Raw genomic sequence first — 15,692 nt, 5'->3', positions numbered from 1 at the left:
TGGTAAACTTTTTTGTGTGTCTGTCTCTATATGCACATTGCTACCATGAAGTCCCATATCAGATAGTACTTTCTCTATTATTTTGATAGCATTCACTCCTTCGTTATTTGGTTTCAACTTCCATGTAAATCCTATATAGAGATACACAACCTTCTCTGTGATTCTACATGAGCCTTCTTCCAATACTTTATGTCCATGACTTTAGAAGCTTATGTATAATATAAGCATGGAGATTTTGCATTACCTCCTTTAGACACATTGTACATGCATTTGAGTGTCTTCAAATCTCTTACCTTGTGGCACTCCACATTGAATTCTCATATCCCATCTATATGGAGTTTTTACCATTTGTTTGATCTGATACTATAGTGGGGATAGAAGTATATGATGAAAAATCAGTATAAGATATCAAAGTCAATTTTGCATACCTCAAATGCTGCTAACCACCAAATGTTGTTCTCTAATTACACTCTAAAATAACGTGTCTGCATTTTATAAAGGGATCAAGAACCCTGTTCAAATGATTTCACATTCGATCAACAAATTTAAGTACACCTTTGACTTCTTCATAAGTAATATCAAAATATTTAACCATTCAAGTCTGAATTACCATAAGATCGAAGATAATATTATTGGATTTATTAAAAATAAGATCTTTCTTCTTTCCATGGTAGATATCCTTTATATAATATTACTCTCCAAGATATTGTATCAGTTTAATGTTCATTGTATGATGTTCTTGTCTTTAAAATATAGGTTTAGGTATAATATTTACTTTGATATTGTTGTCTCTTAGCTTGCCTTATAATGTTTTGTAAACTTGAAAATATGTGTCACCGCTTATGTCCACATTATCAAGTGTTGCTTGAATCACATTTGTGTCTATGGTATTTCTTTGTAAAAACTCTTTAATGAATTTGTTCTTAAGTTTTTTGTACTATTTTTTCTCACATATTCTACATAATCAAAGCATAAAAAAGCTTACTATATTTATCAATAGCTTTGCATAGATCAATTTTTTCTTTATCTGGATGAAGTATTTTCCTGTAATAAAAATTATAATTTATTTAAAGAGATTGTAAATAAATCTAAAGAAAAATAACAAATAGTTAGTATCGAAGAATACCTGGCTACTTGAACTCTTTTTTTAAAGCTTCCACTACTAATTGAGAGATTCTCTACATTATTGAGTTTCTTCTTTCCTGAATGAATACCAAGTACAATATTATTTCTCCTTGCTTCAATAAGCTTCTTCTCTAATGTGGCCATTGTTTTTATGTTTGATCTCAGCTTTTGTATAATATTATCATCCTCTACCATTAATCTATGGAATTCTGATATACTGAGATGTTTCTCAAAGTTTAGGAATTCATTTTCTACATGAAGATGCATCATATATCCATGGAGGCCATTTATTCCATCACCTGTAAATTGAAGAAGACTTGTGACATTTAGGAATGGAGGTGTAGAACTTGTAATAGGATCCTTTGGATAAATCCTTCCATCTATCTATAGATTCATGCTTTTCTTTCCTTACATTCTCATTTTGGTTACCTCTAATGCACTTAAAGTACTCACCTTGTTTTGTTTCTTAAGTGGCTCATATTCTCTATTAATCTCTATATGATAATTATATAAATTTTTGTATTGCTCACCATAGTTTTATGTTTCTACTTTTCAAAATAAGACTTAGATACTATGTAGAAATACAAAGAAGATGATTGGCGTGAAAGTTTATACTTTGCTCCCCATAGTTTTTATGTTCCTACTTTTTGAAATAAGACTTAGATACTATGTAGAAAATAAAAAGAAGATGATTGGCACAAAACTTTGTACTTATAGTGATTGATACGAAGAATATATCTAAATTTATAACGACTTATTCTATGTACGTTCTTGAAAACTGATATATTAATGACATGGCCATTCTTCGATACTAACTATTTCGTAAAAGGTTATAAGAATGATATAATTTTAATTTTTTATTATATTTATATCAATGTTCTTTATTATCTTTCAATGTTTCTCATACTCTCTTACTAGGCTGAGTTGTACTATCTTACGTGGCCCAAAAGTGACATCCCAAATCCCCTAATGCTTGTTTGTCTCTATTTAGTTTCCGTTTCGATTTTTGGAATTCATTCTTTAACTTTGGATCCTCGCTAGTCTGATGTGTTACAACATTTTCCTTGACCCATTTTTAAGTTTCACTGTTGGCAGATTTTGTTTTGGTTTGCACCTTTACTTGGAATCGTGAACATATTCAATGGTACGGTGGTTAACCATCCATTTTGCACACTGACAACAATGTTGAGTGGTGCAGCTTCTATTGTGTTTGGTTTTGCTATGTTTAGTTTCAGAGTCTTTGAATAAGTGGTGTAATGCACATTGTTGTAATGCACATTGCTCACATGGGAGTTTTAAAGTGTTGGTAGTTGTTTGCTAGAGACAGGGTGTGCTGTAATGCACATTGCTCACATGGGAGTTTTAAAGTGTTGGTAGTTGTTTGCTAGAGACAGGGTGTTCCACACTAGGCAATCTACTATCTTGGGTGGTCCACGACAGTAAAAGCACTGGAGTGACGGTCTTGTCACGTCCTTAAAAATTTCTACCCCTTGTTTGGTCTCATCATAGGTTATAGGCACCATATTTTCTAATGTGTGAGTTCTTGGATTTGCAGGCTTTGAGGGTTTTGTATCACGCATTGATTCAATTATATCATATTTTATTGAGTTGAATGTGTGGCACCGTTCCACCAATGTTGGTACACACAACTAGTGTTTGTGAGATTGATTTAGTTCAGCTACACAAGTGTTTGGACAAAATGTGATCTCATGGCCTTGTTTGCAATGAGATTGCAATATAAAAGCATTGGCTTTATGCCTCCCTGATGGAAGAGGTTTCAGATTTTGTTGATGTCTAGTTCCTTTTTCATTCCAAATTTCTCTCCCCATCAAAGTGGTGTAAAGTTATTGAGCTCCAAAACTAATTTATTTATAACCCCTATTTAGTTGAGGGATTCCCCACTCCTAGGTTATCATCCAACATATTATCATCTAACCGGATAGCCTCTTTGCAACATTGGTCAAGGGTTTCAGGATTTGATACAAGGATCAAATTGTCCAAGCCATTTTTCTTTAGCCCTATCATAAAACATAGTTTCAATTGGGGTCATTTAATTTTTCCAATTGTTCAATCCAAAGTTTTTATCCGAAGGATAAAATCTCATAAGGTTTTATCAGTTTTTAGCTCAATTGAGTAAAGTTCACATGATGCACATCACCCACTAATGGCCTTGTCTTGAGAACCTATAGTTGAAAGAAGCTATCTTCAAAGTTTTAAAATTGACTTTGATCTCGGGCCACATTGTGGTAAACCATCGGGCTGGCTTTGTCTGTTAAGCATAATGTGAAAGCTTGAACCTTAGATGAGCAGTCAATTGCTCCAAAAGCATCACAATGTTGTTCAAACACTTGTATTATGAACTCATATGGGTTTGTGGAACGATTAAATTTATTCATATAATTGGATATTTTCTAAGAAACATGTTTAAGGGCATCCCTTGAGCTACGTGTAGGTCCTTCTTGGCCTAGGACCTCTTTCAACCCATGTGTGACCCCCCTTCCTAAACTGTTCAGCATGAAAAAAAAATTATTTATTAAAGGATAAAGGGATTTGAGAAGTGATTGGGTTGAAATTAGTGTTATGCAAGGAACTTAAGATTGGTGGCATTGGGATTATTTACAAGTTTGGTAAAACCCAATGGAGCATTCATGTGTAAAGGGTTGGTCCAATGAAGGTATGACCTTAAGGAGTACAAGGCCTCAATTTGTGGCATAGATCTTAATGGTTGCCTAGCTTCGAGGTCTAAATCAAACATCTACATGTGTAGGGATAAGCTTTGATCTCCTAGACTAGCCGTTCTTTCCTCTTTGTTCTTGATCTTGCAAGTCTCTTGGCTAAGGAGCTCCCTTTCTCTCAAGTTTCTAGCATATAGGACTCCTTAGTTTTTGGAAGTCACGCATGACTTTTGAGATATCTTCACGTGATAGAGTTTAAATTAAACTTACATTAATATTTCATAGAAAACACAATTATTGCAAGTAATTTAGAAGTGTAGCATTTATTGAGATGGTTAGTTTGGACCCCTAAATGACAAAACATGTTTTGGTTGTAAAATAGGACCTCTGGAAAGCTATCAGACATGTTGGGAATCTTGAGCCAAAGTGTAAGCTCCTAGCTTCTCCCTAGTCCCTTTTGTTATTTTAGGCTCCCTTACCTACTTTTGACCTTATGCTTGCACCGTGACTGTTGGTGGTGTGGCTGGCGTGATCGGTGACGTGGTGGGTGTGATCGGTGTGACATGGTGAACGTGAATAGTGACATGGTAGGCGTGAATAGTGATGTGGTGGGCATGATCAGTGTGATGTGGCAAACATGATCGATGATGTGGCATGGGTGTGATCGATGATGTGACAAGCCATGATGGGTGACATGGAAATTTTGCAGAGATTGCGAAATTATGCCAATCAAGATAAGGCTTACTATTTGTGGACCTTATAATCTCAAAAATTACAATGGGAATCTCTTGAAGATAATCACAGCCATGTGACTACATAATCACGATACTACCTAAAAACGTGATTTTGCAACAACAACAACAACAACAACAACAACAACAAACAAAAAAAATAAAAAATAAAATTGAATTTTGGGATGTTTTTACTTGACCAAATTGTCCAGTGTGGGTCTCCTAAGCACAAAGATCATGAATATATGTTCAATGAAGCCAATCGACCCTCTAAACTCTAATTTTTTATGATTTTTGTTTCTTGACTTCACTAATTAAAAAAACAGTATATTAGTGAAAAAAAAATTAGCAAAAATCAAGAGTTTTGTTTTATTTTTTATTAAAAAATTATTGATTAAGCTACTTAGTATGAATGCTAAGATGCTAATGTAATCAAATAACATAAAAAACCTAGATAATTAAGCTACCTAGTATGAATGCTAACATGCTAATGTAATCAAATAACATAAAAAACCTAGATAACATGCAAAAATTAAGCATCTAAGCTCACTACCACACGCTCTTGGAGCAAGAGAACAAAATTAATTATCTATCGGACCTGTATGAGTGCTCGTCCAGTTTAAGATTTGGACATGGTTGCTTCATGTGTATTTCCATCCTTGACATTTGATGTAGATTACTCATGCTTTGGCATATAATTGGGTGTGGCAACCTTTGTTAACCATAAAATGGGTTAACAATGACCTGCCTACCATATTATTCAGGTCTCTCACTCTTCTTTGTTACATCATGGCTTTGAATAATAGAGAGGCATAGTCTATGGCTTAAACATTGCATGGATGGTCTCTCACTCTTTGTTGCACTATGGTTTTGAATAAAGAGGTATATTCCATGGCTAAAGCCTATTGAGGATACGTATAGGTATCGTATTGTTGCTGCTCATATGGGTCTTGTTGTTCATTAAACTTATAGCTCTTGTTCCCAAGTTTCTATTTCTGCTAGTAGAGTCATCAAGATATTATTATATGGGTGCAGCTTTTGGAGGAACCAATCGAGGTGGTAGTACCGGAGGTGGATATGGTCATTATACGGGTCTATACATACCTCTCGATAAGGAGTTTTGGTAAGCATGCACTAGAGCTTGTGCCAATTAAGGAAGGTGGTTGCCTTCACACGCATGGAGCATTTCTCATGGTACTAGAGTCTACACCCTACTAGGTTTTCTAGGTATCAACAATGAGTTGCATCATGCTTTCTATGGCACAAAAAATGAGCACAAAATTATTGTTATTCGACCATAAATAGCAAGGGTTTTTGTGGGGTAAATTGTTGCGAGTCTTGGTATTTTGGATAGATATGAGCTCCTCATCTGGCAAGAAACAAACATTTTATTTTATCTCATGATTACTAGGCCTTCAATTTGATACCAAATGTGAGATCCCTACTCCTCAAAACACCTATTCCATTGTGGTAGAGTGTGTCACTTGGGCCTCCCCTACAATGGCTTGATGAAAGGCTATCCAAGAGGCGTAACTAGAAAAGTCCCCTTTTGAAAAATGTAGGTGATTTCTCCACTCATAGCCTAACAATTCTAACCTTGAGATCCCCTAAAAGGACTAAAATGCCTTCATTTATTCCTTTTAAAGCTTTTCCAAATAGGTTTGGTTCTTTATAGTCATGAGGAAATTTATCCTTATAATTTTGGTTTATTTTTTCTCTATATAATTTTTCTTAAATCTTTTACCACGCACGCCTAAATCACAAGGCTTAGCCCAGCCCTATCCAATCACCATGGGTCTACCCGACCACTCAATTTGTCAATCCAATGTTTAAGTACACACACACCCATCACTTCTACCTTCACTTACACACATTGCTTTAAAACACATACACCTTATCACAACTTAATTTGAAACGAAACACACACACACACACACATATATATATATATATAATCACATGTAAAACAAGATAGATACAACTTTACAGCTAGATACTTTAGGACTTAGAACACATTTACTATCTACCTCCTGATTGTGGGAGCACAACAATTTTGAGCCACTTTAAATGGCTAAGTCTTCACCAATCCCATCCACCATATCTAAGCCACGTCGAATGGCATTTTCTAATCCCATAACTTAGAGGAGGCTAGTTGCCTTTGAATGGCCTGATCAAAACCAATCCCATCCACTCAGTGGCCCTTTCCACGTCTCTCACCCAAGTGTGCCAAGAGCTCACCCACTTCTGATCAAGGGGGGTCAAGGCCTCAAGCAACCGCCACTCACCATGTGGATGGCATCAACATAATATACCAAGCTGTTTGGTAACTCCGCAAGTTTCACAATCATCGTGATGAAGATCCTTCATCACCACTACCATAATGCATTTAAAATTTACACATTTGAAAACAAGGCCACTACCACCATGCATATAAACTTTACAAAGTTGAAAAAAATGCCAAAGTTCTTTAGGAAAATTCATTGCTACATAAATGCATCAAATAAACCTTTAATTAGATACTACAAGAAAACCAATACACTTTTGAGTCTTTTTGGATGTGACTCTTATCTTGTGAGCAAGGTTTGTACTATCAAATGAGTTCCTATTGATATGAATCATTGTCTAAGATTTAAATAAATCCTCAACTTCGACTAGCGCCTCTACTCCAAAACCTTTTAATTCCTAGTCTTACAAGGCTCCTCTTTGGTCATGGAAGTGAACCTTGTTCTTCTAAGTCCATCTACCATAAATAAAGGCATTTCTCACCACATTCCTACGAAATTTGAATACTTACATGAGTCCTTTTCAAGGGAGAATCTCTAAGAGCCATTCTATCCCATATGCATTTTAATTGCCATTTCCTAAATCTTTATTAGTACGTTGTTTACACTAATTTAAAAGTACCTTTACATCTCTTTTATTTCATCTTAGCCTTATAAGGACTTTTCTTAAGGGTAGGGTAGGGTTAGACCTTCACTCAGCTATGTAATTCTTGAAACCAAACCCTTTTAATCATTAAACGCCTTAATCTTTATTAATACGTTGTTTACACTAATTTGGCCCTTCTATTAGAAGTACCTTTACATCTCTTTTATTTCATCTTAGCCTTATAAGGACTTTTCTTAAGGGAAGGTAGGGTTAGACCTTCACTGAGCTATGTACTTCTTGAAACCAAACCCTTAGGTATCGAAGATCCACATTCGCCAAGGTTACAACCTTAAGCTTATTGTTCCTAGCTTAGTAAAAGTTAGCAAGGCTTCTTTTACATAGTAATCTCTTAAAACTGACACACTCTAAAAGTTCACCTGTTTATATCACAAGACAGAGAACAAGTACAAAACTTGAATCTCATGTAAATTTTCTGGTTCACTGAAAAAGTTTCGACTTCAAAAGTTGGCCCTCGCCCATAGCATATGAAATCACTTGTCTTTTCAAAGGACTGAGAAGCTGTACAGCTCCAAAGGCTGCAGCTCGAGCGGCATTTACAGGACCAAAATCCATTGAAAATACCCTTTGGAAACCATCTAAGATGGCCATCATTGGAACATTTGCCAACATCCGCATTCTCTCATACTTCTCCAATAAAGATACCTGTAACAACAGTTGAATGGTCATCCAAAAAAACTAATCTCTTTCTCTCTCTAGTTAGTTTTCTTCTTTCATCTCTTGTTGGCATGCAATAACCCACAGATCACTTGTATTACTTTTGGTCTCATAGACCCTTTGGGTCTTTCTTAGATGTTAAAAAAACTCTTTCTTTCTCTCTCTCGTGATGTGCTCCCATATGATCAAAGCAAACCATCAGTACCACCCCCCATCATTCTTGCAGAGTTGGAGCAGCACCACTAATGGTAGATGCACGTTTTCAGACACTAACATACATACACCGCCCCCACACTCTGGATGGACATAGATTACTGAGACTTGCATTGTAGTCATCCTGACAGTTGGCAAAGCGGGGGCGTGATACGGCATGGTATCCTAGAGTTGGCCGCTAGTTTCTCACACGGGGTATCATATGGAACGCCTACCCCCTTCCAGTACATTCTAGATGCCCCCTCCCTCCACCTGTCATCAAGATGTTAACGGGGTTATCCACTCTGATCTCCTTAGCCTACATACTCACACTATATGGTTAGCGCCTCCAGAGCTACACCCAAATATGCAGTTCAACTGAGACCACTTCCTACGGATCACATCGGATGAATCCATCCAGAGGCTGCAATATCTACACAGGCACATGTCACATGTGACATGCCGTGTGGATCGCAATTGGGAAAATCCAAGTCGCATCTCATCACCTTGTGTAGAGGCGGGGCAACCTTGCCCTCGGCTCCTACTGGCTGTCTGGGCCCTTGAACCCTTGGCACTTGCAGAAATATGGAATGATTTTAGGCAAGGGACTGAAGGGTGCTTATATATGCATACCCAGATGCTAGTCGGTTCACAGATGCTGTTGAACTGTTAAATATGCTCACGACTTGTGAGAATAACATAAAAGCCTGTGCTTTTCACATGTGATGCTGAGCTGCAATCGCTGCTGGCCGACAGCCTTTTATGCTGACCACTGGCGGTCTAGGCTAAATATAGTTGGCAAACTGGGTCTTAAGCCCTTGGCTGGCCCTTGGGCAAGCCTCCGTGTTTTCTATTTGCTTCACTTTCTTTCATGATATCAGACAAAAATGGTGACTTGTGAGCAGAAGAGAGCTGCGTTTTCTGTTTTGGAGCAAAGGCTTCAACAGTTTGCTGCGTTTTCTGCAAAATTCAGCGTAGAAGGTGCTGCGTTTTCTTCCAGGAGTAGAGGCTTCCTCAAGATTGCTGTGTTTTCTTCATCTGACGCTTGGGACTGTTGTGTTTCTGAATTTTCAGCAAAGATTGCTGATTTTTTTCTGCTGATTGGATTGTTGAAGCTCTCTTCTAGGTGCTGAGCTTGGAGAGATCTTTCTTCTTCCTCTCCTTTCAGTTTCCCACCCTCCCTCCCTTTCTAATTGCTGTGCACAGCCTGAGAGGAGGATTTGCTGATTTTTTCAGCCTCTTTCTTAAGAGAAGGTTTCTTGCCAAAGGACATGGCTTCACGAGGTTTCTCTACTGCTGCTCCTTCTCCTATTGATTCTCCAGCACCATCACAGCCTGGATCCCCTCCTCCCGCTCCACAGGTGGTTCCTACTCCCAATCTTTCCTCTCTGAGTTTCTCTCATCCAGGTCTTCCTACCCATATACCATCCTACAATCCTCCCCAAGTCAGTGACTCCATGAAGCTTACAGCAACCAACTATCATACTTGGTCTTTCTACACTCACTTGTTGCTGGAAGGAGCTAGTGTGTGAATGACTATCTCCACACCTCACTTGGTGGACCTTGCTTTGAGAAGCATATTCGATGCTTGGGCTCGTCTTATCATCATCCATTGCATGACTCCATCTATGCAGGCACAATTTGTCTCTACCCGGAGTAATGCTCATCAGATGTGGACAGAGATCCAGAGGAGGTATGGGAGAGTTTCGTCAGTGAAGATTGCCAACTTGGAGTCAGATTTCGAGAAGCTTACAATCAATGCGTCAGATAACTTGATTGAGAAGATTGGAGAGTTCACCCATATCAAGCTACAGCCTGAGTAAAGGAGCACCATCAACAATCCCATCCATAAACTACTTGGTAAATTGCCTGCTTCCTTTGATTCTTTGAAGGATAATATTTATTTTCGTGATCCTCTCCCCCCTTTTGAGGATGTCGTGAGTTATCTCCACGACAAGTGCATGCTTCGTGGAAAAGGCAAGTCGGAGTCTACTTTTGTTGCCTCTAACAAGGACAAAGGCAAAGGCAGAAAAGGGAACTCCAGCAACAACAACAACAACAACAACAACAAAAACAAAGACAAAGGCAAGGGTACACAAGATTCTAAGGAATCCAAGGACAAAAGCAATGAATGTGATTATTGTGGCAGGTCAGGTCATACTGAGACTCGCTGCTTTCCTCGTCGTGATGATTCTCGAGCAGCCAAAGCCAAGTATAAAGCCCAAGATGCTTCTAAAGCATCTGACAAGGACAACACCAAAGACAAAGGCAAAGTTTCAAAGGAGGGATATGCCAAAGTTGGATACATGGCAGTCATAGATTCGTCCACTTCTTCACAGGATTCACTCCTCGTGATCACAGATATGACTTCTCCTCAAGAGGTTAGTGACACACCTGAAGCAATGAAATGGGTTGGTGATAGTGGTGCTTTTGCCCATATGACCAATCAGGCCCATATCTTGGAGTACTACCAAACTCTCTCTTCTTCAATTCGCATCGGTGACAACTCTTCACTTCCTGTCATCGGTGTTGGTAATGTTTCTTTAAGTTCCTCTGCCACCTTACATGATGTTCTTCATGTACCACGGATTTCCAAAAAACTGTTGTCAGTATACAAATCTTCTCAAAAGAGACTTGGTGTATACTTTGATGATGAGGTCATCGAAGTAATCGACAAGAAGACTCTCTCAATTGTTGCCAATGGAGTCCATGATGGGGGGTCTCTACAAGATCACCAATTTTTCTTCCCAGATCCCTCACACCAATTCCCATATTCATCAGCTTTTCTCCCCCTTGATGGCTTTGGTTTCTAAGGCAAATACTTCTCTGTGGCATTCTCGCTTCAGTCATGAAGTTCCATTGTAAGCAGGTTGTCAGCGGACTACCTCAGCTCCGGTCTCTCTCACACATCTGCTCATCTTGCATGATGGGCAAGCATCATCAAGATGCATTTCCAAAGAAGGCCACTCGTCGAGCAACCTGAAGACTGGAGCTTATACATGTAGATCTTGCAAGATCCATGGAGGTTGAGTGTCTTGGAGGGGCTCAATATTTTCTTCTTCTTGTGATGATTTCACTTTGTTAGAAGTCCCATTTTTCCCCACTCTCCGCATTTTTCCCCTATTTTTTCCCATTTTTCTGAGGCTTGGGAGGGCTGCCAGAGGGTGCCAAGAGCAGTACAGTGCTGGCCGACTGGATGTTTATCAGTCGTGGGCACTCTTGCTGCTGGCCGACTGGTTTTGATCAGTCGTGGGCACCAGATTGCTGGCCGACTGCATTTATGCAGTCGTGGACTTTTTTATCAGTCGTGGGCTTTTCCTTATGCTGGCCGACTGCCCTCTAGGGAGGTATATATAGGTCCTCAGCCCCCATACCTCATTTGTATCATTCCTCGGGATCTTCTTGTGTATATAGAGCAGAGTTACACGCCTACATCTCTCTCTCTCTCTTGTGCTGTTTTTCTGCCTGCGTTTTTACTCTTGTGTTCCCAGATTTGGTCATCATCTCCGCTGCGTATTCTGACATGGTATCAGAGCCCTAGGCTCTAGATAGGTCTTGGGATTTGTGTGTGCAAGAGGGGGACTGTTTTTGTGGCTGATCGGTGGACTGTTTTGGGCTGATCGGGAAGAGGAGAAGCAAGAGGAAGGCAGGCTGATTTGCTGGACAGCCACTTGCAGGTTTTATTCCTTCTTTGTTCCCACCCACCCACCCTTTTCAGAGTACATCCCCGCTATGGCAGATCTGTTTGAGATGGCCGAGAGACATGTGAAGATCCCGACACTCCCCACGTTCCTGGTGGACCGTCAGTTGGACGGGAGCAACTACGGCATATGGAAGGTGATGATGGAATCCGTTCTGGAGTCTTACGACCTCGCCGATTTCGTCGTTGTTGGTGTTCCACGGCCGGAAGTAGAGGAAGGGGAGTTACCGTCGATCCGGAAGGACCGGGAGGCCCAGACACAGATGTGGGATCGTGTCAACGCCAGGGTCCGTTCGTTTATTTTCCTCAACTGCACACCACAGGTAATCAATCATGTAAAGCATATGACGCTGGCCAGAGGTATATGGCAGCATTTGGCCTCACTTTACAACAAGGTATCGCCCATGAAGAGGATTTCCTTGGAAGTACAGATGCGGGTTATGAGCCCTGCAAAGTCGTCGACGATGCAGGAGCATATTAACAAGCTGCAGGCTCTTCAACAGGAAGTTCTCCAGGCTGGGAAGGAGACATCATCAGAGGACATGGCCATCACGTTGCTGTCACATTTGCCCTCTTCGTACTCAGCATTTTACTCGTCTTTGATTACCAGTGGCAGGCTCAGCACCATCACGTGGGAGGAGCTTGTGCCCATGGTCCTGGACCAGGAGGAACGATTCACGAACCCTCCTTAGAGTGGAGGTTCGGAGGCCTTTACTGGCCACCGGTCGAAAGGCCGTAACACGGGCAAGGGGAAGGCTTCGTCGGAGAAGTCCTCTGAGAAGATGTCCGTTAGTGACCGCGAGAAACTGAAGGCAGAGAGGACCTGTAATGATTGTGGCAAGAAAGGCCACTACTGGAGGCAGTGTCCCAAGCGGAAGACCGAGAAGGGTGAAGATTCCTCAGCAGCAATCATGAAGACTCCGGCTTTTGTGCACCTGGAGGTGATGGACACCGATGCTTCATTTTCTTCAGGCAAGGAGGAGATTGGAGGACTCTCCGCAACGGATACTCGGGAGTGGATTCTTGATAGTGGTGCTTCCAGGCACATGACTCCTTCCCGTTCCGGTTTACAGGATCTCTGCAGGCTTTCTGGTCATATTCTTACTGGGGATACGTCCACTATCCCAGTTCACAGTGAGGGCAGGATGGAGATAGTTCCCGAGGGCAGAGGGGGGAAGCATTCCTCCCAGGTGTTGTATGTTCCGGCACTTGGTTTTCATCTGTTGTCAGTGCATCAGGTTTGTAAGACTGGCGTACGGGTGGAGTTTGATGAGCATTTTGTTGCTCTCCGGGAAAAAAGCAACAGGCCAAGTGGTTTGGGAAGGTGGAGTGGAGAATGGAGTTTACAGGCTTTCAGCACTCTCTCTCCCAGGTCCTCAGGTTTGTGATGAGTGGCAGTCTGGTAATGGCTACTCAAGTGTGGATACGCTGCAGGTGCGGGCTTTCCGGGACCAGATGGTGGATAGCTTGCCAGTAGATGGCAGCAGTTGGCAGGAACTTTCCAGTACTGAGGTCGGTAGTTCTTGTGTTCGTGAGTCAGAGGAAGCTGAACAGGTCACTTATGCTCTGATGTCTCGTAGTGTTCGGGACATAGAACTTCCAATAGTTGAGGATGTTCTTTCCACGGGGACCTTTCGGAAAGCCAGGCAGGTAGCAGGTGCTTACTTGCAGAAGGAGGTGGTTTCTCCGGGCTTTGTGGTTCCGGATTCAGAGGGGGTGGTTGACAGGTTTCGTCAGGTTTCCAGGACTTGCTTGTGCACCGTAACAGGTGTTGATCCTTGTGACCAGTGTGATGTCTCTGTGACTCAGAAGCTGTATGGTTCATGGATCTGGTTGATGGACACCAGATTGGACGGGGGCTTCCTGATGAGGCGGTTGAGCTCATGGTTGCAGATGTCTCTTTGGGAGGCAGGATTGCGTTTCCTGTGGTTTCTGCGGCATGTGAAGGATCATGGACTCTTGTACATAGGAGGGGAATTGTTGGATGGAGTCCGACTCCACGGTTGGAGTGACTCGGTTTGGGGAGGAGATCCGGACACGAGGAGATCTACATATGTCCCAGGAGCAGTTTTACGGAGCAAGAGGAGGTTACATTGCAGGTTTGGGCTTCCATTGGAGGAACCCATGGTCATCCAGAGGCACTTTGTTCGTGAACAGATCGTTGCTGATGACATCTTGCTAGAGTTCTGTTCGACGGAGGACAGTACGGTGGACCTCTTCACGAAGTCGCTCTCTCAGGACTTGCTCAGGCGGCACCCCAACTCCCAGTGGTTGGTTACACAGCCAGGAGCTGAGAGGGGGTGTTAGAAGTCATCTCCTGTCTAGATTTATACACCAGGGCCTTTGTTGTGGGTGTGCTCGCCCTTATGAGGTGTTTTCCCATTTTTTCCCACTCTCCGCATTTTTCCCCTATTTTTTCCCATTTTTCTGAGGCTTGGGAGGGCTGCCAGAGGGTGCCAAGAGCAGTACAGTGCTGGCCGACTGGATGTTTATCAGTCGTGGGCACTCTTGCTGCTGGCCGACTGGTTTTGATCAGTTTTGGGCACCAGATTGCTGGCCGACTGCATTTATGCAGTCGTGGACTTTTTTATCAGTCGTGGGCTTTTCCTTATGCTGGCCGACTGCCCTCTAGGGAGGTATATATAGGTCCTCAGCCCCCATACCTCATTTGTATCATTCCTCGGGATCTTCTTGTGTATATAGAGCAGAGTTACACACCTACATCTCTCTCTCTCTTGTGCTGTTTTTCTGCCTGCGTTTTTGCTCGTGTTCCCAGATTTGGTCATCATCTCCGCTGCGTATTTTGACACACTCGCAAAGTCTAGGTATGTTTCTCGCTCGCAAGTCAGATGCTTTTGCCAATCTCAGTACTTGGATCGCGATGGTGGAAAATCAGTCTAGGGTAAGAGTTTCATTCCTCCGAACTGATAATGGTGGCGAGTTTGTACCATTTGATGACTTCCTTGCTTCGAAGGGCATTCACCGACAGACTACAGTTCCTTACTCCTTAGCAGAATGGAGTTATGGAACAAAATAACCGGACCGTCAAAGAGATGGCTTGTGCTTTGTTGCATCATGGAGGTCTCCCTCCTACTTTATGGGGTGAAGCTGTGGCTACCTCAGTTTCTCATTAACCGCTCTCTCACAAAAGCGGTTGAGGGGATGACTCCGGAGGAGGCTTTTACAAGACACACACCTTCTGTTTCTCATCTACGTGTTTTCGGTTGTGTTACTTATGTGCATGTTCCAGATAAGAAAAGGACCACACTCACACCGAAGTCGAAGAGGATAATCTTCTCGGGCCACAGTTTGAGATCAAGAGGGTACTCCTTTTGGGATCCAGAGGTTGATGACATCATCATTTCCCATGATGCTCGGTTTGATGAGAGCTTGTTTGACATTGATTCCTCTCCACTTGATACATCTTCGGACTTTTGGATGATCCATTCTCGACAGATGCTAGTGTCTTATACCTCTTCCACGTCCAGCTCCTCCTCCTCCTCCCCCCCCTACTACTGTTAGAAGTCATCTCCTGTCTATTTGTATACATCAGGGCCTTTGTTGTGGGTGTGCCCGCCCTTATGAGGTGTTTTATCATTTTTCCACACTCCCCGTATTTTTCCCTATTTTTTCCCATTTTTTCCTAGTGGTAGGAGGGTTGCCAGA

At 41.6% G+C, this 15,692-nt stretch overlaps 1 protein-coding gene across 2 annotated transcripts in view; it reads right to left on the bottom strand.

Moving 5' to 3' along the window:
• Positions 1-7,710: 7,710 nt before the first annotated feature.
• The window catches only part of LOC147614750 (FAD/NAD(P)-binding oxidoreductase family protein), a 32,411-nt gene continuing 24,429 nt past the window's right edge, over positions 7,711-15,692 (bottom strand). For both annotated transcript variants that reach the window (XM_086780093.1, XM_086780092.1), the window contains one exon: positions 7,711-8,122. In XM_086780093.1, the coding sequence (XP_086636219.1) occupies positions 7,898-8,122 (225 nt within the window). In that variant the 3' untranslated portion in view covers positions 7,711-7,897. The remainder of the gene's footprint in view (positions 8,123-15,692) is intronic.

This window comes from Cibotium barometz, chromosome 41 (assembly GCF_041138505.1).
Source record: "Cibotium barometz isolate CiBa-2024 chromosome 41, ASM4113850v1, whole genome shotgun sequence".
Classification (NCBI taxonomy): domain Eukaryota; kingdom Viridiplantae; phylum Streptophyta; class Polypodiopsida; order Cyatheales; family Cibotiaceae; genus Cibotium; species Cibotium barometz.
The sequence above is the reverse complement of the archived record's forward strand: the minus strand, read 5'-3'. Positions and strand labels throughout refer to the sequence as shown.